The 26,131-nt window shown below is 45.4% G+C and overlaps 1 protein-coding gene across 1 annotated transcript in view; it reads left to right on the forward strand.

Annotated features, from left to right (window-relative positions):
• DOP1B (DOP1 leucine zipper like protein B) overlaps positions 1-26,131 on the forward strand; it is a 604,399-nt gene that overhangs the window by 375,444 nt on the left and 202,824 nt on the right. The window contains exons 17-19 of the mRNA XM_069202530.1: positions 1,032-1,132; positions 2,262-2,452; positions 20,830-22,432. Coding sequence (XP_069058631.1) covers positions 1,032-1,132; positions 2,262-2,452; positions 20,830-22,432 — 1,895 coding nt within the window. The remainder of the gene's footprint in view (positions 1-1,031; positions 1,133-2,261; positions 2,453-20,829; positions 22,433-26,131) is intronic.

Consider the following 26,131-nt stretch of genomic DNA (forward strand, 5'->3'; position numbering starts at 1 on the left):
ATTTTAATCCTGTGTTGCTTACTGTATTGCTTAGAAAATTCCAGTACTAAATACGGATTTCTATGTTTTTTTAAGTTAAAGGTAGTAATATGTGAAAAATGCCTGAATACATGATCCATTTCTGCCCACCCTTCTTGGACTGGATGGCCACTTGGGCCCAAGAGTTTACAAATTATTTGCACTGCCTACTTTCACACGTAACCTTAAAATAGAAACAAGCTGAGCTCACTGCGACTATCCTCAGACCTGACCCTGATCACTACAGAATCATAGCACACGTTTTTAAGATTTCATCTATATTGATGCAATGTAAATTTTGGTTGGTATGCAAAAACGTTTGGAATCCACACATATTACACACTCTGGGCATATTAAGATTGGATTGTGTAACTATGGGAAAGGGCTGGGTGATTTCAGAGATTTAACCGACAGACGTGCTCTTACATACTGCTACCACCATCTGCTTTTGGCAGTGTATATATAAACTATCTTCTCAAAGTTGGAAAATGCCAAAGGAATCTCTGTGCACATTTGTGTGCTGTGTCAGTTTTATGAGAGGCACTGATAATGTAATTGCTAATCGCTGCATCAAGAAGACTTGGGCCAAACTGGGCCTATTTCTATAGCACTTTAAACCACCTTGCAATTCAACAGTCAAATACTGATTTAAAGCTCTCTGAGTCTGTCATACCTGAACGACCTCAAAACTCACCCAAACTGCTCATGCAACCTGAATCCATATTGCCTCATCTTAGCAACAAAGTCAATGTCTGCCTTTTATATTTAGGCTTTCCTTGTACTTGTCAGTTTCTGACAGTTGACATTTTCACGTCTGCATGGCTTGTAAATTCTCGTTTGCTATTTTTTCTGTGCCCCTGAAGAATAGTAAAAACATATGAAAATGTTGGTTAGAAAAAGAAGCATGTTTAACAGTGTTAACAATGTTAGAATGGTGTATGTTTGAACTACTAAATCAAAAGATGCAGATCATTGTCCTGTTTAAGAGGTATTCATTTTTTGTCTTGCAAAAGGGGACAAGGCTGGAAGCGCTTTTCAGATTTTCTGTAATATGGCATTTGACTAGAGAAATTCAAGGCAGCAGAGTTTCATCCCATAACCGTTCATTTGACAGGTAACATTTATCTCTTACCTAAGTGCTTCTGATTTCAAATAATTTATTGGTTTGTGATGATATGGTGTGCCTTAATCGAAACAATGTTGTAATGTCATGCATGTTTAGCCACAGTGACATATATTTCCTCTCTTTTGTTGTGATTCCCACTAGTGGCAGGCTTACTCTATAATAAACTGTAACGTTTGTAGTTTATTTAGGATATACATGAAAGCCATAATCCTAGACTACAAACTGTCTGTGGAGCCGAAAATCCACACTCAGAGTGATAGCATAAATATGCTATTGATTGTTTATTTTGCTCTTTGTTTCTCATGGAGAACATTTCCATGTGACAAGCCCTCTTCTCCTACACACTGTGAACAAATGTAAATGTAAATTGTAAATAGCATTGTGTCACATTCATTACAACACTTCCTCCTTCTTGAATTTGGCATACATTTGTAAGTGTTATGAAATGGCTTTGACATGGTTTCTGTCACAACTCTGCAGATGTTCTTCACATTTACAAACCCGCCTCCTATAGCAATCTTTTCAGACCGTTTTTTCTTCCTCCAGCCCATTCTTACTGCTCTGAAAAATCAAGCCAGTTTGCAGATTACCTTGAGCAGTCATTGGTGCCAGCAAGAAAAAATTGATTCTGATTCTATGATTCAGGGTCTTTCATTGCTCACCCAAAAGAACATTTTGCATCATTGAGCATTACACATTAGTCTAAAAACATTTAAGAATCTGCCCCACTTAAAATTACATTTCACTTAGTGAAGAATAAACCTGCTTTCTGAGTTTGATTCTATAAGATAATTATTGACGCATACCTCAGGAACAACAACGGGATGTTTAGAATTCTGGCACATATATTCTGATTTAAATTTTGATAATAATGGGAAATCCTTTAATTTCTGTGAGAAGTGGTAACTTCAGAGGAGAGATCCCCAGTGGAATTACCTCCACCATATTAGGCTTATGATGCACAGAAATCCACTGATGGGCTTTCCACCAGATTCAACACCTTTGTCAGAAAGCAGAGGATTTACAACCAAACTCTGTATCAGGGCTATGGTTCTGACTCTGCCTTAACAGGTGAAGTTCTATATGTTGTTTTTATTCTTGTCGTTGATGTTCGCAGGTCATTGTTTGTGGTCTTGGACAGCTTGAATTGCTCAGACGGTGCGATTGGCGCAGCAGCACAGGGCTGGCTCGTACGGGCCCTCTCACTGAATGATGTGGCACGGATCCTGGAGCCAATACTTCTCCTGCTGCTCCATCCTAAGACACAACGTACCTCCATCCAGTGCATAAAACCGAAAAACTCAGCAGGTCACTATACCCTTAGTTTCTTTAATGTAATCAATAAATATTGTAAAATATGCATAAGGGACATGCTTGTTTTGCCATTTTGATGAACGGTGTAAAGTAGTAAAATGCCTTCACTTGCAGAACTGTGCATTTTTGGTGTGTGCGAGCATGGATCTTTCATAGATTCACATGCTTGAATCATCCCCGTCGTCGAGGTGGGAGCCTTAAGGTAACCTGAAATACACATAGCAGTACACTTTATACACTAGGTCCCAAGGGCCCCCTTAGGTTCTTTTACAGTCTATCCATGTCGTTTTGCAAAAAGACCCAAAGTTGAACCTCAGCCAATCAGGCGTCGACACCCTCTAGAACACTCCCAACAGAGGCTCTTTCCCTCAGATTTTCTACCGCACGTCGTGTGAGGGGAGTCTCCCTGAGCTCTGCTCAGTATACCTTTCTGACAGGAATTTTTCTCTCAGAAAATTTCACTTTTACCATTCTAACATGTCTCAGCAGGCTAAGAAAGGTCTGTTTAGAGATTGTGGCAGCTGTGGGAAGAAGAGACTTCACGTTGATGACCCCCACAAAAAGTGTATCTACTGCCTCCATCCTGACCACAAGGTGAGAGACTGTAAAATCTGTCGCACCTTTAGTCAGAAAACCCTCAAGGACCTTGAGGGTAGGCTTCTGTTGTGGCTCCAGAGACAGAAAGCCATGGAAAATCCATCCTCAGATGAGAGTGAAGCATCATCTCGCTCCCTCAAACGTCCTGGAGAAAAGGGAAGACTATCTGGGGAACCCCCAAGGAAGGTGATGAAGAAGACAAAGCATAAATCTATGGAGAAGCAGGGGCACCAAGAGCCTACTACTGCCAGATCAGAGACCCAGGCAAAACTCCTAAAAAAAGGTTCGTTCAGAGCCTACGACGCCTGTGGGAAAAAAGGCACCCACAAAAAGTGCCTCTCTGTCACTGTCGCCGACGAGTGATCCGGTAAGGCCTTCCTCTGATGTCACCAAAAAACATTCATTGACAAAGGCCCCGTCGACGGTCACAGCGATGACGATTACGTCAATGTTTACATTGGTGGTATCTCCAATGATTATAACATCACCGCTTTCATCTACGACGATCATAACGGCCAAAATATTCAAGAAGACATCGTCGACAGCGGAAACAGAAATGGTCCACGAAGCACCTCTCCTCGAGGATGAGGAAAACGACGTCGACAAGCGCACCTGCGTCAAGAGACAACTGTCGACGAGAGATCCGTCGGCGAGAGACCCGTTGACGACACCACCACTGTCGATGACAGATCCGTCAACGGCACAACCGTCGGCGAGAGTCCCGTCGGCGGCAACACCGTCGACGAGGGGACTGTCGAAGACGAACACTGCAGTGTCAGCGGCAGGGATGGAAGTTTTGTCCACTCAATCGTCGACCATCATGACCCCTTCTGGAGATTTTGGAGGACAGCAGGAGTCCACAAGATTCCTCCCTCTTTCTTTTATCTCCATGGGAGAATGGCCATCATCAATCCTTCCAAGACATACGTCTCCAAGCAAAGTCTTGCCATATCCCCCGCAGCATCTCCTGGATGACGATGAAGACAATTATTCCCAGGATGAGGGAATGTTCGGTGCAGCCAGTAGCCCATCTCAGCTGCACGTAAGATGCCAAGATTTTGATGAGGAGGAAGAAGAACAGCAGCAGCTCTATTATTCCTCAACAGTATATCAGGAGGGCTCTTCATACCCAACGGGGAGCAGGAATCTTCTTTCCCCATGCCCAGGTCTCTGGTGACAGATCTACAGGGTATGCTCAAGGACTACCATAGAAGGTACCCACCGTCAATGCCGGTAACTCCATCTAGACCGTTCAGTCAACGGACACCTATACAGGCCCCTTTTACCAGCCTCCCAGGAACACCGCACAGAAGTGTCCCATTGGTTCCACCGCCACAAGATGACCACATCTTGACAGATGAAGAGAGGAAAGAAGGAGAGATTTCTGAGGCTGCCCCTGGTGAGTGGGATGACTACCTCATCTCCACGGCGTCGCCGGCAGGACCAGTTGATTTGCCTCCGGAGGACATCGGGGGTTTCCACAATTTAATAGAAAGGGCAGCCAAGCGATTCGAATTGCCTATCGGTTCCCAAGAAACAGATTGTTTCTTATATGATTTCAAGGAGCCATCAAGGAAATCAGAAAGAGCAATCCTTATAATGGTCTTCCTATGGCAGGAGGGATTGAAGGCAATGAACAACCCAGCCACAGTGCCTTCACAGATGCCAAAGCTGGAAAAGAAATACAAGGCCCCTGACAACACTCCAGCCTGTTTAATATCGCAACCAAAGCCGGACTCTGTAATATCCCAAGCTGCACAACGTTGGTCAAAGAACCCTTCGGCACCTATCGCATCGCCTCCAGACAAGGATGGGAGGAGGTTAGATAACATTGGTAAAAAGTTCTCCTCGGTAGCGGCGATCACGGTAAAGGCGGCCAACTCCTTGGCCATACTAGGGAGGTACGATCGCCAGATGGGGGCGGACATGTCAGCTTACTTGGATTTGTTACCTGGGGATGTCAAGGTGGAAGCAAAGAAAGTCCTGCAAGAGGGTGAGCGGATCGCAGCGGAAATCATTGACTGCGCAATAGACATTTCGTTAACAGGATTCCTCCAACTCACAGGAGCAGCAGTCTTGCGTAGACAGGGATGGCTCAAGTCTACATCTTTCCGCCCAGAAGTCAAGAGCCGCATTCTAGATATGGCGTATGATGGGGAAAGTCTATTTGGGAAGCATGTTGACGACATGCTACAGTCCATCAAAACAGATACTGACACGGCGAGATTGCTAGGTACCTTGCAGTATCGCAGGCAGCCCTTTCGTGGGGCAAGAGGCAGAGGAAATTACTCCTTTCGAGGGGGTTTTCAACAACACAGACCCCAGTATCAGTCCTCTACAGCAGGACCCAGACAGCAATACGGCCAACCTCAACAGCATTACCGGTTACCACCTACCACAGCATATCGGCACCCGGCGAAGGGAAGACCAGCGCCACGGGGAAGAGATATCAGCAGGAACAAATGACCAGCTAGCCATACCAGCTTCCTACATTACCAGGGGCTCCAAGGTCGGGGGTCGCATCACTTCTCACTTCCTTCGTTGGAGAGTTATAACATCAGAAAGGTGGGTGTTGGACGTAGTGGCCAGAGGACATACTCCGGAGTTCATACAGAAACCACCGGACGTCCCTCCGTCGGGCCCTCCACCTCCACGAGTAGCCCAACTCCTCAAAGAAGTACAAGTGATGCTACGCAAGGGAGCAATAGAGCGGGTCCCTGCTCCTCACAGGAACAAGGGGTTCTATTCACGCTTCTTTCTGGTAAAGAAACCATCAGGAGACTGGCGCCCCATTCTGGACTTAAGGTCGCTAAACACATTTCTGAAGAAACAATCGTTCAGGATGGTAACACTGCAGGACATCTTGCGCCTCCTGAGTACCGGAGATCATATGGCATCCCTAGACCTCCAGGATGCGTACTTTCATGTTCCAATACACCGCGATCATCGGAAATTCCTCAGGTTCAAAGTAGCTGGTATGCATCTACAGTTTCGGGTCCTACCGTTCGGTTTAAAATCAGCCCCCAGAATTTTTACAAAGATGCTGGCTCCAGTGGCGGCTCATCTTCGCCAGTCGGGCATACAGGTGTTTCCCTATCTCGACGACTGGCTCATAAAAGCACCCTCAAACGTCAAGTGGTGCATCACATATCTCTCTGCCTCCAGTTGTTCGAAGATCTGGGACTTACCGTCAGCTACCAGAAATCGCATCTTCATCCCACACAGACATTAAACTTCTTAGGAGTGGTACTGGACACAGTCCAAGGCAAAGCATACCCGTCGCAGGAAAGGAAATTAAAGCTCAACAGGTTAGCCCGCAACCTCTCGGCAAAAAAGTGCGTTTCAGTTCGCACTTACAAGTCATTGGTGGGAATGATCTCTTCATGCATTCCGCTGGTTCCAGACTGCAGGCTGTATATGCGGCCCCTTCAAGAGCAATTGGATGTGCAATGGCACCAGGTTCAAGGATCTTTCGAGGACAAAATTCTCATCACACTGGAAATGAGAGCAGCCATGGCTTGGTGGCAACATCGGCAAATTTGTCCAGAGGTCTCACGTTTCTTCATCAGGTGCCTCGCTATATCGTGACGACGGATGCTTCCCTCAAAGGTTGGGGTGTCCACCTTCAAGATCTTCGAATCAGTGGGCCTTGGACTCCAAAGGACAGACAGCTCCACATCATTCAGCTGTAGCTCAAAGCAATAGATTTTGCTCTAAAAGCTTTCTTGCCAAGACTTCAGGGCTCAGATGTCTTAATCAGAAGGGACAATACCACAAGCACGTTTTACCTAAACAAACAGGGTGGCACAAGGTCTCTACAGCTCTTGCAACAGGCTCAAAACATCTGGAAATGGGCCAGAACGCACAACATTTCTCTGAAAGCAGAGCATGTCCCAGGACACACCAACGTGCTGGCGGATACCCTGAGCAGGACAGTTATCCCCTACCACGAGTGGGAATTAGACCAGGAGATTCTGGATCAACTCTTCCAGTTATGGGGCAAACCAAACATCGATCTGTTTGCCACGTTCGAGAACAAAAAATGCCCCTACTACGCAAGCTGGCTTCCCCAAAGAGGATCGTGGGGAATGTGTTTTCGATGAGATGGTCCGGCTTTTATGCCTACGCCTTTCCTCCGATCCCACTGATACCGAGAGTCATCAGCAAGATGAAGGTGGAGGGTTGTCGCCTTCTATTAATAGCACTGAGATGGCCCAGACAGGTGTGGTTCACGGAGCTCCTCGTGCTCTCGGAACAACCACATGTGCTACTCAAACGGAAGCCAGCCCTATTGACGATGCACCGGGGCCAAGTCAGACATCCGGATCCGTCATCTCTCCACTTATCGGCCTGGCTCCTGAATTCCATGAGTACTCCACTGTAAACATCTCTTCTGAATGCAGGGAGATTCTAGCCAGAGCTAGAGCGGATACTACCAACAGAACCTACAGGTTGAAATGGAAATGTTTTTGTCTGTGGTGCGCAGCGGAAGGGATCCACCCGATCTCCTCCCCTCCAGAACAGGTATTACCGTACTTGTTACACCTGGCAAAGTCTGGACTCTCATACTCTTCGATCCGCGTGCACGTGGCGGCAATTTCAAGATACCGCAGGTCTCAGGATACGGTTTCATTGTATTCCACCAGAATTGAAAAGCAGTTCCTGCCTGTTTCGTACTTTTTTACCAGTGCAGAAGCCTCCACCATTGTGGTCCCTAAACGTGGTCCTGGGACAGCTCATGAGACCTCCTTTTGAGCCCATTCATATAGCGGAGTTAAAGTTCATTTCATGGAAAACTGCGTTGCTGCTGGCTCTTACCTCCGCTAAGAAAGTGAGTGACATACAGGCATTCACTATTAAAGAGCCTTTTCTTCAATTCACCACTACTAGCGTGATTCTGAGAACGAATCCTAAGTACATTCCGAAAGTGCCCTCAACTTTCCATCTGAATGAACCCGTTGTTTTGAAAACCTTTTTTCCTAATCCGCAGACAGTGGCAGAAAAAGTACTGCGTTCCCTGGACGTTAAAAGATGTCTAAAGTTTTACCTACAAAAGACTCACAGCATACGCAAGTCAGACTAGTTGTTTGTGGCCTTTGGAAACGCAAGGAAGGGCTTGGCAGTATCCAAACAGACTGTAGCTAGGTGGATTGGCCTGGCAATCCAATTCAGTCATATTCAGGCTGGTAAGCCTCTCCACAACAGGGAAAGAGCCCACACAACAAGGGCGGTAGCCGCATCGGCTGCCCTCTTCGCAGGAGTACCCCTACGGCAGATCTGTAGAGCGACCACATGGTCCAACCAGCATACGTTCACGAAACACTACTGTCTTGATGAAGCGAATAACATGGACACAGCAGTGGGTCAAGCAGTCTAGAGGCATTTGTTTCGTTAAGGTGAGCCTCTTGGATCATCCCACCTCCACAACCAGGGTACGGTGAACAACGGTTTCTTATTCTAGAGGGTGTCGACGCCTGATTGGCTGAGGTTCAACTTTGGGTCTTTTTGCAAAACGACATGGATAGACTGTAAAAGAACCTAAGGGGGCCCTTTGGACCTAGTGTATAAAGTGTACTGCTATGTGTATTTCAGGTTACCGTGAGGCTCCCACCTCGACGACGGGGATGATTCAAGCATGTGAATCTATGAAAGATACCAATACTGGAGAACCACAGTTACAGGTAAGTAACTAATTTTCTTTCTCCACGGTAGTTGTCACATATATAGGCATATTTGATTGCGTCTTCAATAATTACATTTAGATTTAGTAAATCCAGCATAAACAGGGGTATTTGTTTAATTAAATTGTCCCCAGGTGGGGAGTCACTTCTCACTTAGAGAAATCTCTGAAAGTGACATATAAAGAACACCCTATAAATGATCTAAATCTGCTTTTACCTATAAGTTCAAATACAGAATTATTAGTGATTTAATTTTTTCAACCATCTCTTTCAAGAAAGGTCGTCTCCATGCTGATTGTTATTTCATATCAAACAAACATCCTTATTAATACTACTATTTTTGTTAGTAGTAGTTGTAGTATTAATATAATATCACTTATTACAATGCTTAGTTTAGTCTCTAAAAAGTAGTAATATTTTTGTATCCATCACAGGCAAATTGAATGCCCTAGGGTTTATCTATTCCTGTTTGCCAAGCAGTGACCGCGTCACTGCACTAAAAAAGTCCCAGTCATTATTACTACAAGCAGGTGTATGTGTTATTTGGCTAAGCAGTATTTAAAATATATCTTTTATACAGTAAATTCCTGTATGTTAATTATTCCCATAGTGTGATGGAAACGGCTACTGTATGGACGTCACTGGCAACTCATGACACGCCTCGAAGTCAGTGACACAATAACACAAGAGCAGCCTCTATGCATGTGCTCTGTCTATTCTTAGTTTCATATTTACCTTTGAGCTCTCGTAGCCTGGAACGAGTGACACTGGTGGTAAAAAGAAAATAGTCCTTAGAGCAAGATTCTAAAGAAAGCTTCACATACCTCTTCTCTTCAAAGTGTTTTCATTGTTCGTAAACATGCTTATTGCCGGTTGGGTTTAGCAAAGCATAGGGATAATGCTTTATTTAATTGAGTCACTGTTTATATTGGAAAGAGGGGGTCTGTATATAATACTCTATATTTTTTAGGCTGACAATGATGCTATAGCTACTGACGGGGTCCAAAATTACTTGGTCTCTCGTTGCAGTTCATGTATCCTACTCTCATTTGTAAGAGAAGGGACCCAGAGCATAGCTCATTTCAGTTCATATTTATTACATATTAGATCAAATAAATGACTTTAAAACAAATAATACATACAACGTGCACAATATACATTATTATAAGGCATCTTTCAAATGTCAATTCAAAGAATATATTGGGTACAAACAACAGTAAATATACTTCAAATAGTTACAACAACCTCCTGACCCACACAGTTATTACATTTTGCATTGATAACTGTTGATTAATCACTGGCACTATTATGTATTCTTGAAATGTCTAAGAATCAGACTCGGCATGTACGCTATTGATTTAATTTGATAGTGTCATAGAATTTAACTGTTTCACTAGTCCATTTTATATAATGTAATTTAAGTGCACCCCTTTTTCATATTGGCATCTAATATCATATAGCCCAGGACAGATACAAACTTGTTTGACTGCTTCTTCATCCAAGTTGCATATTCTACACAACTTACTTTTCACATTCAACCCTAACTTGAGGTTTTAGCTAATAGATCAGGTACGAAAAACTAAACCTCAAAAAAACATTAATAGATTTGGGCAAGAGAGGAAGTTCAAAATACTTTTGTAAGCTGCAGGTATCCGAGCTTGAGGCAAGTGCTCTACAACTCTTAAAATGAGACAATGCATCCAAATTGTGGTCCTTTACTAGTTAATTCTATGCAAAATGACCTACACTTCGACCATCTTTTTGTGAATGGCTCATCAGAACATGTATTATGCATAACATATATAAAAAGCAAAAACAAAAAATAGATTTTCACAGTGGCTTTCAAGTTTCTATTTGTTTCCCAGATTTGACACATGAGCATTTGGTCTGAGACTGTTTCTCTCTTAGACAATATACTAAGCTCAATTTTGATCTGAGCAGTTCTTGTTCCCTAATTTGAGCAGTGCAGGCAAAGCTTTGCATTCTTTGGTGACTATATGTTTTTATACTCTTAGTACACCACACAGGAATGTAATAATCATTGAGCCAAGTGTGCCAGTACAAAATCTTTGGCATATGCATGCCTAAATTAAATTAACTTAACACTACCTCCAAAAAAGAGTTCCTATCCTCCACTTAAAGCAATTTATTATGGTTTTCTTTAGGTTTACATTCAAGTAGTTATCCTTATTGTAAATTGGAGGTTGTTCCACAGTCTTTGCAACCTGGTCATGGTCTGATCACTAGTAATCACAGTATATAAAGACCGATAATATGAACACAGAGCACAGCAAGGCACATGCCCATTGGCCTCATTGTGGTGATCAGTGCTGGGGTTAAGCAGGTCGGGGGAAGGGGGCACAATCTCAGCAGAGGGTCACGCGCTGACCACTAGCACAGTGTGTTTGCAGCTAGAGCCTGTTCTCTGAACAAGGAAAGGAATCCTAAGATCTCTTTTCTTTCCATCTCATCAATCTGTTTATCCCTGGTTGAGGCAGTTTGCTAGGGAGGGATCAATTGACCACTATTGTGATGTGTGCATTCTTTACCTGGTGTTTGTAAGTTGTACTGTTGCTTTTTTTCTAAGTCAGTGCTTTTATTGAAGGAACTCTGCACTGTTGTTCCATGTGCTGAACCTGGGATGTGTAATGATGGAAGTGCCCATTGCTGCAGTTTGGGGAGTATTGTGTGCAGGTCTAGGAAGTTTTCATTACCCCTGCCAGGGCTGTATGTTATGTGTAAAAGTGGAACATGCCCTGCTGCTGACTGTTTCATAAGAATTTATGCCTGAAATATGAGAGACTTTTGCAGCTCTGCTCCTTGTACTGTGCCTGATACTAGTGAGTGAAATGTGCACTGCTGCTTGCTACCCTGCTGCACCTATTGTTTGCATGCGATTGAAATTTGCACTCCTGCTGGTTATACTGTGCCTTTTCTCTATTTAAGGGAAGTTGGACCCATTGCTGCCTAAGCTACAGCTGTTTTGCAGTTAAGGGAATCTTGCAATGCCACTGTCTGTGCTGTACCTGCCACATCTGCAGGCCATGTGATACCTGTCCCTGTGTTTTACTAACAGCTTAGAAAACCTTTTTACCATATTTACGGCCAGACTTTTGACATTGTTTGTTTTCAGTTAACTTAATTTTACTTTTTTGGTAAATGTATAACTTTTTGCCTATCTACAGTGGTGGTGATTATGTAGTGGAGAATATCATATACATCATGCATATCAGCATGTGTATAGTTTTTGTGTTGCATATTTATTGGGAATTACAAAATGTCAAGGCGTTATATATGTTTGTGGTATTTCTTTAGTACAAACCTAGCCAAAAGGCTAGGGTCCAAGACTAGCAAAATGTCAATGTGTGATAGGAGAATTGGCTGCTTTGTAGACTCTTAGTGCGTTGTTGTGATGTAGTGTTCTTTAAGGCAGAGTGTCTTCAACTCTTTCCTAAATTGCAGCAGTTTTGGGGCGGTTGGATATTTTCCAGATCCTAGGTACACAGATGCAAAGGGCCTGCTGCCTTGTTGAGCGAGAGCCAGTGGATTTTCATCAGGATGGAGGTGATATGATTATATTTCTTCAGGTGCTGGAGACTTACTTTGGCATATAGAATGCTCTTCAGGGGTGGCATTGTGAAGCCTGGGATGCCATGGATTAGAGCATTACCACCATGCAGTCAGATGTGAGGATAAAAGGGCTTGACCTGTGTTCTGATGTCGCTTTCTGGAAGAAATGTTTCCACCAACTTTGAAGTTGCTTTCGGGAAGAAACAGTTTCACTTTCTTTAGAAGAAAGATCCGGTACAATGTCACCTTTTTTTTAAAATCAATGTGCTCCTTGAGGCTGAGGTGACATAAGTTCAGATCTTATACACCTACAGTTGAGACTACATTGAAAAACATGTAAACAGGTGATTTTTCTCTAAAAACATTTCTTGTATAGTGGTTAAAACATAACTGCAACGCCATTTGTTATTGGCCACTATTTCACTTATCTGAGATGGGTACACTTAAAACATATAATTTATAATTTAGTCAGATTTAATATCAGCAATCAGGAGGTGCATCAAACACAGTAGAGCGCAGTCTTTTTAATTCCCCTTTATTGTGTGTATTTGGCATAGACCAAAATGAGTGTATCTAGAATTATAAACACTAACATTGTTTGGACCTGCTTAGATAGAAAGTCAAATTAATGTCTTCATCCTCTCATAAAGGCATAATTGTGTATCAACCCAACAGTTTTTATTTCAACCACAACTGCCAGGAATGGTTTGCCAAATTAATTTTATTAGTTTTCATTGTCAAACATTTTACAACATTGTACCATAAAGACAATGATATAGTAGCGTGCCGTAACAAACAATTATATATTCTCTCCAAGTGGATAATATCTTGGAACTAAAACACTTCCACCCTCCCACCAGTGCTGGGTGCCTTGTCCTCTTACTTCACCTAACTGTACTTAGGCCAGTGAGCCATTTAACAGGAGGGAGAGGCCTTGCTTTTTTAACTCTGTGTTACACAATTCAGCCTTTTAAAGAGATGTAGCACAGCCTTCTTGTAAACTTTTGGTTGCAACTCTAATTGTCTTGGTGGATTACCTCTGCACTCAAGTTAAAGTCACAAAGGCATAGTTATAGGAAGTGTGGTCAGGCAGGACTTCTTGTATCTGGCCACAGGAGGCTGCATGCATTGCTTCACACCCTGTTCACTCTTGTACATCAGTTCATAAATTACCGTGGACCCTCTGCAGGATAAGTCTCTGATTATGAAAGAGATAGCTAATGATCCTTTCCTTAAGAAATTCATCATTGTCCATGTCAGGCCCCCAATATGACTTTAGCGGGCAGCCTGAACCCCGCCGGCCCCAATTTGAGTTCCCTGCTGGGCTTGCGGGCAGAAACAGTGTTTCCGCCCACCGGCCCAGCAGGGAACAGGGCCTTAACTTTGCAGCCGGCTCCTAATGGAGCCAGCGGCAATGTGGCAGTGCAGTGGGTGCAGCAGCACCCGTTGCGCATTCCACTGCCTGTAATTCGGGCAGTGGAATGCGTGATGGGGCAGTGCATGGGGGCCGCTGCACTGCCCATGCCAAGTGCATGGGCAGTGCAGGTGCCCCCAGGGCCCTCCCGAATCCCCCATTCCACCTGCCTTTCCAAGGTGGTGTAATTGCCATGGACAGGCTGGCGGATGAGGACTCGTAATCCCCAGGATTACAACCGTCGGGCCCACCAGGCAGGCGGCAGCCTGGCACTGTCAGCAGTTGGACTGTGGCGGCTCTGTCGAGGCCTTATGTGGCGGTCGGACTTCCACGACCGCGGTGGTCCGACCGCCACCGTGACCCTGGCGGTCTGATGACTGCCAGGATCATAATATCCCCCTTTATGTAGATCAGCAAGAACGTCTAGAAACAGGCAGCATGGCTATTTCCCAGTTGTACCAAAATGATAGAGATTTTAGAAGCTGTCTTACCTGCCCATTACCTCTGATAATGGGTTGATGGCGAGACCCATTGCATTGCAAATGCTTGTTTTTTTGTTTTTTTTGTAAACACATTTTATTGGGTTTCATAGGTACACAACATATGTCCCAGCAAGCCCTATAGCATCAGCCAACATGCATCTCTAACAATGGCAATCATAAGAGTTGTTTTCATGTCGAACATTTAGTCGTATGCAAAATGAAAATCAAGTAAAACGTAGCATTTACAACAACTTGTTAATCTCATAACAACAATAGAACATATCCATCCTCCCACCCCTCCATCTTTGCATCTAAAGTACATTCATAGTGGTGTTATAGGTGCTTGGCTAGGTCCTCTGGATAGAATCTATGCCTTATCTGGAAAAGCTGTGTATCAGTTGTCTTCTAAGGGAGGTGGGGCACCCAGACATGCGGACACGTAAAAATGGGAAATGGGTATTAGGCCAAGGCCCGAAATAAAATTGGGCCCTCATGTCTCTTCCTCTTAATCTGCGTCAACGGCCTGAAAATCAGTCCATTGTACCTCCCAAGCCTGGGCCTTCTCCAGAGTGCCAATCTGTCTCTGGACCTCGCAGAGCAGCACTCTGCCCTCACAAGCCGACCACATTTCAGTATATGAGGCCCCATGGATTTCCAGTTTCTCGTTATTTCCCTCTTCATTATGAGGAATGCTAGGTTTTGATATCTATTAGTGGTTCTTGTTTTGGGGGGGTGTGGGTACAAGTTCAGGAGGCAGTTACCCGGCATGAATTGAACTTCTTTACATATGACGGTTTCTAGTACCTGTGTGACCTCGTCCCGAAAAGGACGCAGGCAGCGGCACGACCACAACATGTGAAGGACGTCCACCCCCACTTCACCGCTTTTGAGAGAGACTGTGTCCGTTACCTGGAAGTAGCGCAGGATGCATTCTGGGGTCAGGTAGGCCATATTCAGGATGTAAAAGTTGATCAGTTTAAAGCGAGCGTTCCTGGACACCTATGGAATTCTTTCTATAACAGAGGCCCAGGCCGCTTCCGAAATCTGTGTCCCCAGGTCTCCCTCCCAGCTGCTCTGCAGTTTCTCCAGGGGATGCCTTAAGTCCGCCCCAATGGCACGGTATAGACAGGTTACAAACTTAATGGTACCAGGAGCAGCTCCCAAGGGCTTGGGGTTCAGTTACGTCCATTTGCCAATGTTTCTTAGGGCCAGATGTAGCAAGGGTTTTGCGACTCGCAAACGGCGAAAAACGCAGTTTGCGAGTCGCAAAAGCCACACCGGAATGGAGAAATGCATTTTGCGAGTCGGATCCGACTCGCAAAATGCATTTCCGACTCGCAAATAGGAAGGGGTGTTCCCTTCCTATTTGCGACTCGCAATGCTATTCATTTTCATTTGCGACCGCTTTAAGCGCAGTTACCATCCACTTGAAGTGTCTGGAAACAAAAATAGTTTTTCAGACCAGGCAGTGGTCCCATGGACCACTACCTGCCCTGAAAAATACCGAAACTAAAGGTTTCAGTTTTTTTTTTCAAAGTGCAGCTCGTTTTCCTTTAAGGAAAACGGGTTGCACTTTGAAAAAAAAAAACTGCTTTATTAAAAAGCAGTCACGGACATGGTGGTCTGCTGTCTCCAGCAGGCCACCATCCCCGTGAGTGCCCCTACTCGCAATGGGGTTGCAAATTGCGACCCACCTCATTAATATTAATGAGGTGGGTCTTTGCGACCCCATTGCGAGTTGCAGAAGGTGTCTGAGACACCTTTCTGCATTCCAAATTGCGACTTGCAATTTGCGAGTTGCAGGGACTCGCAAATTGCAAGTCGCAATTTGGAATCTTCCTACATCTGGCCCTTAATCGCTTCAGTGATGCAAACATCAATTCCAGCACTTAATCACTATCTGGAATTCCTTTGTGTCCAGGGACAGAACACACCTCATCTTTAGCAGCTTCCTCACCAGGGCCGACAGCGTGGACATAAACGGGTTAAGAGACCTGCCAGGTCTTTGGCAGCCCGCCAGCCACTGGACAAACCATTGGAGTTGGGTTGCCAGGTAATATGCTTAAAGTCCGGCATCGCTAACCCACCATTTGTGACGCTTGCTGCAGTGTGGTCAGTGCCACTCGCCTACAGGCGCTGACTCTCAGATAAAGGTCACAAGCAGGGAATCTCTCTCTCTAAACATCCCCCTGGGTTTCCACAACTGGAGGGTCCCAAAAACGTTTCGCAAGTGAGGAAGTGCAATCATCTTCAGCAATGCTATTCTTCTCATCACCAATAGCGGTAGCATTTTCCAAAATGAAGGGATCTGATGGCCTTCCCAACATTTCCATCTAACAGGTCGGCAGGGCCATGGTATATCCTGACCCCTAGGTAAGATAAGCATCTGGGGGCCCACTGCAGAGGATCTAGTGTCTCTGGAGGATCAGTATTTGGGGCGGCCGGGAACAATCAAGACTTGCACCATCTTACCTTAAGTCCCAATAATGCCCCCAAATCCTTGACGCATGGCCTTAACCCCCACTAAGTCACTGCGTGTGTCCCTCAAAAAAATCAATAGGTCATCTGCATACAGGGCAATTCTGTGCCAATGCCATTCTATCTGCAGGCCTCGATAGTTGACCCCTGATCTCACCCAGGCAGCTAGGAGTTCCGTGGCCAGGGCAAAAAGCAATGGCGTCAAGGGGCAACCCTGTTGCATTTCCCACCCAACTTGGTAACTGCCAGATATCATTCTACCGTCAGAACTCTTGCACTTGATTGGTGTAAGGCAGTCTGGTCCACGCCAGGAACCATTCTCCCAGCTGAATGCCCGCCATGACCTCATACAAGCACCCCCATTCCAGGCTTTCAAAGGCCTTCTTTTTGTCAACAGCAAGAATCCCTGCGTCATCTCGGTGGAGGTCTCTATGTTCTAAGATCGACAGGAGGCGTCTGATACTAGGGGCCATGTTTCAGCTGGAGATGAAGCCAACCTGGTCTGCATGGATAAGGCAGGTCATGAAGGGGAGCAGTCGGGTAGCTAGGATCTTACTGAGGATTTTATAATCTAGATTGAGCACTGAGAGCGGCCTATACGACTTGTAGACATTGGGAAGTTTCCCCGGCTTCAACAGAGGGACAATCACTGCTTCCTGAATAGAAGTAGGTAAACTGCCTGCAGAACGGGCTTTGTTATATAACTTTTATAGTTTAGGCATGAGCTGGTCAGAATTAGTGGCATATAAGTGAATCAGGAATCCATCAGTGCCCGGTGTTCAGCGTCGGGCCATGGCCTTGATTGCCCCGTTTAGCTCCTGCTTCGTATAATATCAGAAAAAAAGTCATTGATCCCCCTCTTGCTATATCCCTGATTCCCCCCTCCAATTCGATATCCAAGCTAGAGGAGCCCCACTTCGCTGTATTAGCCAGCCAGGCCAACAGGGTACCTTCTTGGTCCATCTCCATGCGAGTACGCTCCATTTATCCTTTGTAGTCGAGCAGTGAATCCGCTCGACTTTAACTGCCACCATCTTTTTTTTGTCCAGCAGATTCTGCTGAAGGGTCTCGTCTTCCAGGCATATCAGTTCCAGTTAGCAGAGTTCATTTTCTGCTTCTTAGACCTCCCTCCCACAACAAGGTGGCCCTCAAACCCCTGATGCAGCCAGGTATTGTCTTCTCAGCACTACTTTAAAGGTGTCCCATTCCACCTGGGAGGAGGGCGCCGTCCCATCATTATCTTCAAAATACTGCTGTATTTTAAGCCTAATTACTCCGTGGAACACTTGTTCCTCTAAGGATTCAGTTTTTAGGCACCAAGTAGGGATTGAGGCTCTGGTTCCTGCCCAGTCTAAATGAAGGAGCAGAGGATTATCATACTTCATCTGGTTCTGGTATTGAGTCGTAGGCCCGGTCGAATATGTTGGGGGAACAAAGAGATGTGTCTAGGCGTGCAAGTAAGGCGTGTAAACTAGAAAATAAAGAATAGTCCTTGACATGTGGGTGAGTGACCCTCCTGGTGTCCACCAATCCCCAGTCCCATTTCCAGTTAGAAAAGGCCCTATCTGCTCTGTGTGAGTGTGACTCTGGGAGGGTGACTAGTCTACAGCAGGGTTGGCTACACATATGCGCCAGTGATCATTGTGTAACAAATTCAATTCAGACCCCATTATGTAAATTTTTGTCTCTAGTGCCTCTCTGGTGGCTGTTATTGCCTGTAAGATATCCCGGAGCGTTGGGCCCCACAAGGGATCCAACTCAGGGCTCAAGGCCCCCCTCGCCAGGCAATATGGTGTCACGTTTTTTAGCTGCTTTCCCCATTGCGACTAAGTGCAGCAAAGGAAAGGGACCACCTTAATCTTAAAGTACCGCGTGGAGGGACAATGCCGCTACGCAATAAGAAGGAGAAATCAGTTGTATGCCTTTAAAGTGTTCTGAGCCTGTGCCGGAGGGGCTCTTCGACAGCAGCGTTAGTTCAGAGAGTCGCAAAAGGCAGTCATGGCCCCTTTATTCATCTATGTTCTGCCAATCCCCTGGACCCCTCTGCTGCAGCGCCCCAGGCCCTCGGGATATCAGTGCGCCCTCAACAGAAAGCCAACAACTCTGTGCCAGTTCCCGCTGCCAAGCAGGGGCCACCAGGACAACAGTGCGATTTCAGGCCCCGAAGTATCACCAGCCGCCACACCAGTCACTTCCGTCAGATTAGTTCCTCTCACACTCCCCCCTCATCAACAGTAAGTCACCTGGGGAGTGTTGGGGGAGAAGTAGCAGCAAGAGATGACCTCCTGGCCATAACAGCATAAATACCCAGAGGCTGCAACCTCATATAGCGTCTCCAGTGCAAATGGGGGGAGCAGGATTGGGTCAGGCAGGGCCTGGTCTCATTTAAGGCCTCACTTGCGGTAGGGCCCCTGTCCCTTTGACTTCAGAGTGCCCCCAGTAATTTGTTAGGGAGTCCACCTAGCTCAGTAACCCAGCTGTCGGTCACCATGCGCTCATGCCACTGCAGCTATTTCCCACCAGGCTGTCAGCTCGCATAACAATTAGGCCTCTCCAATAAGTATTCCTCTCAGCCGTAATCACCGCTGCATTCCTCACCTCTCTGTTGGGGCAACCGGGGAAGGCCGGGGACGGGCAATTAGTGCCCATCGGCCATCTCTGAGTGTGCTCGCCACCCAGGCAGGCATGCCACATGTAGGCTTCAGCTCTGGATTCCCAGTGGCCGCGGTTGAAGGCCAGTACTTTGTCTTCACTGTGGCCCCCAGCACGCCAAGGCAAGAGTGCCGACGAGCGTTTGCAGTTCTTCTTCCTCGCCTGTCGAATGGAGGATGCCCTGTCTGGGAAAAGGCTGCCATGGGTGTCTGCTCACCTCCTCTCATCTCCGCTGCTCTGGGTGTGTTATTACTGCGGTCCCCAAGCACTGTTCGCTCTGGGAACCACCATTTTGAGTCACTGGCCCAGTTTCAGACACGCCTCAATTCTCTCCTGGATTTGTGTGCCGGCTGTATTGCGGGGCACTTAAGCTGGTCTCAATGCCCTCCCGGACAGCCCTGGGTCCTCAGGATGTCACTGGATGGGGCCTAGGTTGGAGGAGCTCGGTAGTTGTCCTCCTTACTTCATTGGTGCCAAACCACCCCGCCCCCTCTATTTCCTTACAGTAGCTACATCTCCATTGTGCATCGGTGGCCCAGCTTAAATTTCAGTATGATGACTGTTCCACCAAAGGTTTCAAAGCCTAAATATAGGTAGCCACAGTAGGCTTGTTTGAAATCTTGAATTGCTGTCTCCTTGAATCATTCTATCCAAAAATGCCTCTGACTTTATCAACGTATTCATTTGTTTATAAGTGTTTTAAAGCACTGTTTGTGAAACGTAGCTAGCAGAGCACTAAATGAACAAATACAGTTCTTGGACATTACAAAAACTAATAATCAGAGAATTTGGCAAGGTGACCGATATGGAAAATGAGGGGATGTTGGGAGTGGAATAAATTTTAAGGCATGAGATGTTTTTTGTGAAGGATGAGTAGTCGGGCCTGTCTGGAGGGTAACAATGGAGGAAGCTTGTGATGCACTCTGCTCATTTGGGTAGAAGACTTGGGAGCTACTGATTTTATCAGGTCCTTTATCCATCTCCAAATGCAGGCGTGTGTTGGTGCTAGTGACTATGTAGGAGCACAAATGATAAGTCTCAATAAACACCTCATACCTATGGAAAGGAGCTTGAATAATGCTTGGTGAACTGTTATCCCTAATTTGAATTAATCTCTCTAGTTCTGTGTAACGAGTGTCCTTCATCTAGGATAAAGGTGTGGTATAAAAATAAATGTGATCTTCTGCATGGTGTAATGTTAATGGGGTATTGTTTAATTCAGTAGATAAGAGTTTCAGACCAGCAAATCAAAGCAAGTCTTTTAACAATCCCAAAATATTAATTCCACTGTTCAATGGTATTGCCCATTATCTTAAAATGCCCAGTTTAGCAATATAAAGTGCTAAAGAATTAATGTTAAAATGCAAGTTTCTTCACAATGGTTGATAGGTTCAATTCCAAATGTTCTAAGTAACCTAAACAAAAGAAAGCACATTTTGCATAGTAGGTATTTCTCTGTATTTAAAAAAATATATTTTACTTATTTGTCCCTTTCAGAAGATTTCAATTACTGGGTACGAAGAAAAAGAACTTGCTTTAAAGAGTCAGTGGGAGGCATCCCAGAAAGTTATTCCGAAGACAACTTGCAACTGAGTCAGTTCACCACAGTTGATAGAGAGGCCATATGGGCTGAAGTTGAAAAGGATCCAGAAAAAAATGAATTGAAACTTGAATGGCCCGAAAATAACAATCCATTATATGAGGAAGACCCTAGAGCTACTGCGGATGATGACAGGGATAACAGTGAGCATACTGAATCAGCCGATACGAGCACAAGTGCCATGGACAGTGAAAATACCTCTTCCTTCTCACCTCCATCTTTTGATCTTCAGGACCAAAGCAACGAGGAAAATCTTGACAGTAATGCTGATGGTCTGGAAACATGTGTGCCCCCTGATAAATCTATTGTGCTGCGTAACAAACCAAATGCCTTGCTTAATCTTGCACGTACTGATTCTGAAAAAACACAGGCCTCTGAATCCCTATCTAGTGATGAAGAGGCAGAATTGGAGCTCCAGGCAATCAGGACCTCCAGGATGCTGAAGTTACAGAAGGAAAAACAGGAGATGATTGAAGCACTTTTTAAACATATTTTGTTGTATTTACAGTCTTATGATTCTAAGAGGGTTCTGTATGCTTTTTCTGTATTGGAGGCTGTGCTCAAGACTAACCCCAAAGAATTTATTGAAGCAATCTCGGGCAGTAGCATGGATACCAGCTCTACAGCTCACTTGAACTTAATTTACAATCTCATTGTGCGCCACCAAGAAGCGCTTGTTGGGCAGAGCTTTTACGGAAAGCTCCAGACTCAGTCCCCCACCATGTGCCCCCATTCTTTGTTGATCGAATTGCTCACTAACCTATGTTTGAATTTCTTGCGGTCATATTATCCATGCTACCTGAAGGTCAGCCACAAAGATGTCCCAGGAAATCGAGATGTCCAAGTTAAAAGTGTTGAAGTCTTGATCAGAATAATGTCCCAGCTGGCCACATTGGCTAAATCGTCAGATGGTAAAAATGTAGAGTTCATACACAGATTGCTAGCAAAGTGCAATGTTCAGGAGTTTGTTCTACTTTCACTCTCAGCATCCATGTACACTAGCCAAAAACAGTATCAGCTCTCCACACCTGAAAGGTCCAAGGACAGCGCAAATGAAAACCTCTTTGAGGAGAGCCTTATTAACTTTGGACAGGACCAGATTTGGAGTGAGCATCCTCTACAGATTGAGCTACTGAAACTCTTACAGGTATTGATTGTCCTGGAGCACCATTTGCAGCAGCTTCATGAGGAGCAAGGTAACTTGAGTGACCTTTCCAAAGAATGGCAACAGTCCCTCAACTTCCAGCAGTCGATCAATGCCATGCAATACGTCCAGTCGCACCCAGTGACATCTCAAGGACTCTTTGTCTCTGCTGTGATTAGATCTCTGCGTCCAGAATACGGCTTCGGCATGCACCCACCCTGGGTGAGCTTAGTTACATCCTCTCTGCCATACTTCGGGAAGTCCTTAGGGTTGACTGTTGCACCATTCGTTGCCCAGATATGCAAAAACCTAGATGACCTTGTCAAACAGTATGAACAAGAGTCTGTGAAAATGTGGTAAGTGCTTTTCTCTAATTTTTTGGAATATGCCTGCATTTTTCAGAAATTCACATTGATGTTTTCGTATGGGCTTATTTTGTTCTTAAACACTTCCTCAGTGTAGGCACCAGGGCACATGGGTACTGGGCCCCAACCTTGTGGTTGGAGTAGTTTGTTACCAGTGTCCTGGGACCCTTCTACTAGACTGCAAACTGAGTCAAGTACAACCCCTTCCACTCTTGACTCTCAGGGTAAAAAAGATGGGCTGTCACAGGCTTCTCTGGAAGGTACTGTGGACTGCTCGCGCTCAGCACTCAGATTCATCCAAGAGACACAGTAACTCCAATATCCAGTCTAGTGCTCGTCTTTTCAAAGAAGCAACGTATTTCTTTATTAACATTGTATACATTTTCTAAACCAAACATTTTCATGAAATAAAGGGGTATCATACACAAAAAAGAAAAAGAACACCAGCCCAATAAAACAGTCAACATAATATTACTGAACAGTGTTGAATATTTTTTGTATCCCTGTGGAGCAAAGCCTATAATTGCAGTCATAAGACATTTATATCACTTTGGAGTTTTTATCCTTTTTGTTCTATACTGCGTTTATCCTTCTCTTCTTCTTTCTTCCTTTTTATGAGGACATTTCTATCCTTCACTGTTGTTTCCTCCCCATTCTTCCCCACAATCAATTTTTCATGCATTCCCCTTCATTACATTAAATCTTCAAACACTATATTATCTGTGTGGACCAATTGAATTATTAGTTTTCCACTACAAGATATTCGCATTCTAGAGCCATTCCTCGTATAAGGGGCACACAACTTGTAGCCAGTTTGCCTCGACATAAGTTTGCCAATTGTAAGGGTAGTGCTGCTATCTTGTTTTTAATTTTTCCTTGTTTTGATTGTGGGTGTAGTCCTACTAAACAGTTTTATGGTGTACAATTTACCACCCATCCTGTTGCTGTTCGCAAATGTGATTTTCACTTTTTACCCGTAACTAGTCACCACTCTGCTTAGCCTTTCCCCATATGCATGAAACTTACACCTGTCTCTGCGCATTTGGGGCATTCATCTGTTTTATTCAGATAAACTTGGATATAACACTGGAGGTGATTTATACTGGGTCTATGAAATTCTTTGCTTTCTGTGTGATGTAGTTTGTCATTTTTCCATGTGTCTGTAAACTGTATTGCTAAATATTTTTGCCATTTAGTTTTTTTCCCTACACTTCCATTAAGTGGCCTTTGTAAAGAGCTCTATTTAGTGATAATAGATTTACCTCATTCTCTCAGTGTGTACAACTCTTCTAGTGTATGATGAGTTCCTGGTTATCCACCCACAAATCCTTCCCAAGTATGCCTTGCTGAATTAATCAAGTGGACATATAGCAAGAATTGGCCTTGTCCGACACTAAAATGCTCTTGGGCTTCAGTGGTGCAGCCACTCATTATCCAGATTGCCACATATACTGCTTTCTTTGTGACGCAAAATGCTGCAAGCCCCACAGTTATGGGCTACGGCGGAGAACTACTTTCACCCCTTTACTTGACATCTGTGACATCAAACATGCCTATTTTGAGACTTATGGCTCCTTTTCTGTGTTGTTAGAAAATCTTATTTTAAAATGGTTTGTTCATGGTTACACATTATTGTAAAGGGTTCTGTATAGGCTGACAGTTAATCCACTGCGGTTAAAGTTGAATTTGAGAGGCAAAATAATAGAGTTTTAAATCAGGAACAATAGGACTGCCCTTCTCCTATGTTAACTTAAGAATTTTCGGGGTGTGGCCAGCCTCCGGCGATGATGGCTGCAGGCTAAGTGAGCTCCAGTACATCCTGCTCTCATCCGCCATTAATCCGCTAATTGTCCTGCCGTAACTACTCACCAAGGACCACACCGATATCGCTGAAATATGGGGTAAACGGCCTGATTCCTGACAGGAGAGCTCCGACTCCCCCCAGCTGCCCTGGCCAAATGGCGGTCGGAGCAGAATAGCAGCCGAACTGTTGAGGGTAACCGCCAGCCAACGGGGTGTTGCTGCTGTGGGGGTGCAACTCACCTGCCCTCTAACCAGTGAACGTGCCATGAGACGTGCGGAGTGCGAGGAGCAAAAGGACAAGCTGGAGGTCTTACTGGGTGGCGACTGGGGCGACTGGGGCGAAGCAACGTAGGAGGGGCCTTAGGAAGGTTTGGTGACAGAGTGCAAGGTGGGAGTGCCAGGGAAGAGAGCAGAGGCCTGGAGTCTGATCGTCTGTGTGGGGGGTGGTGAGGAAATGCGGGCCGTCTCCCCACCACCCTCACACACCTCCTAGTTGACAGGAGCCGCTGACGAGGAGCACAGAACACTGGTGCAGAGCTGGCACCTCAGAGGCCTGGTGACGAGAGCATGTTGGAGCCCGGCTGGGCCACGCGAGGAGAGACGCTAGGGGCAGAGGGTGATGGGGGCGGCGGAAAGAGGAGGTTGTAAACAGTGATCCCCCTGAGCAGTATTGTGCTCTGCTGCTCTTCCATCCCGTTCCCCTCTCCTGCTATCACTGATTGCCAGGCACACAAGCTGTAACGTGTGAAACTTGGCAGCTGCCCCCTGAGGGGTCCTAGGCAGGGAGGTCCAGCTCAGACATAGGGGAGAGGCAAGGATCTCCCTTCATTCTTTCCAATATATCCCCAGGATGGGGATTTGGCCTCCACTTACGTCGCGGAACAGAAGGAGTGGTTTGGTGCTTGCCGTGACTGGGGCATTCCGGCAATAGATACTGGTGTAAGGGGAGCTTTAAAGATCTATGTCACTGTGTCATGGTCAAGGGCAAGAAGCCGAAATCGTTGCAAGTTAACAGATTGGACAGATACGCAGTAAAGATGGCAGCCTCTGGTGGTCAGCAAAGGGGCCCGAGGGATGGAGCTCCGAAAGTCGGCCCAGTTCACAGTTCTTCTTTAAGCTCCATTATGGCAGCCATTCAGGATATCCAAGGTTCAGTTTCACCCATTGAACCTAAACTGGGCGTTGGGACGCTTGAAGTCAATATGTTGAGGGCAAAGACTCATATTGAGGGGCTTCTTTTGACCACAAAGCTGTTGGAGGACCAGGTTCGGTCCCTCACAAAGCAAAGTTTGCCATTGGCGGCTCAACTGGAGGATCAGGAGGGTAGGGCCAGACAAAATAATATTCATATAGTTGGTGTGCTGGAGGGCATGGAAGGACCCAGTGTGGACCTCTTCGTTGAGGATCTTGTCCTTAGCAAACTACAACCAAAGTGTTTGTCAAACCTCTTCACATTCGAGAGGGCGCACAGAATGTAGGGCCTGTCTGCTAAGCCGGGAGCCTCACCGCATACAATCAATGCAAGGATTTTGAATTATAGAGACAGAGATGCAATACTGCAGGTGGCTAGGTCCCATGGGGACTTTCTGGTGGACAATGTTGTGATCTGCCTTTCTCTCGATTTCACCCTTCAGGTGCAGTGTCAGAGGAAAAGCTTTGAGGAAGTTAAAAAGGCACTGCAAGCCAAGGAGGTGTAATACATGATGCTCTTTCCGGCAAGATTGCGAGTGGTGGCAGATGGGAAGACGTGTCACTTTGTATTGCCAGAGGAGGCATGGGCCTGGCTCGAGGGTTGGAGGGTAGCGGGCAGGAGACACAATGGAGAGAAAAGTTTATTCGGGCCTGCTGAATTGGGGTGTGTGGGCCCTACTGCCCTCCCAGGAAAGC

This window comes from Pleurodeles waltl, chromosome 8, assembly GCF_031143425.1.
Source record: "Pleurodeles waltl isolate 20211129_DDA chromosome 8, aPleWal1.hap1.20221129, whole genome shotgun sequence".
Taxonomy (NCBI): domain Eukaryota; kingdom Metazoa; phylum Chordata; class Amphibia; order Caudata; family Salamandridae; genus Pleurodeles; species Pleurodeles waltl.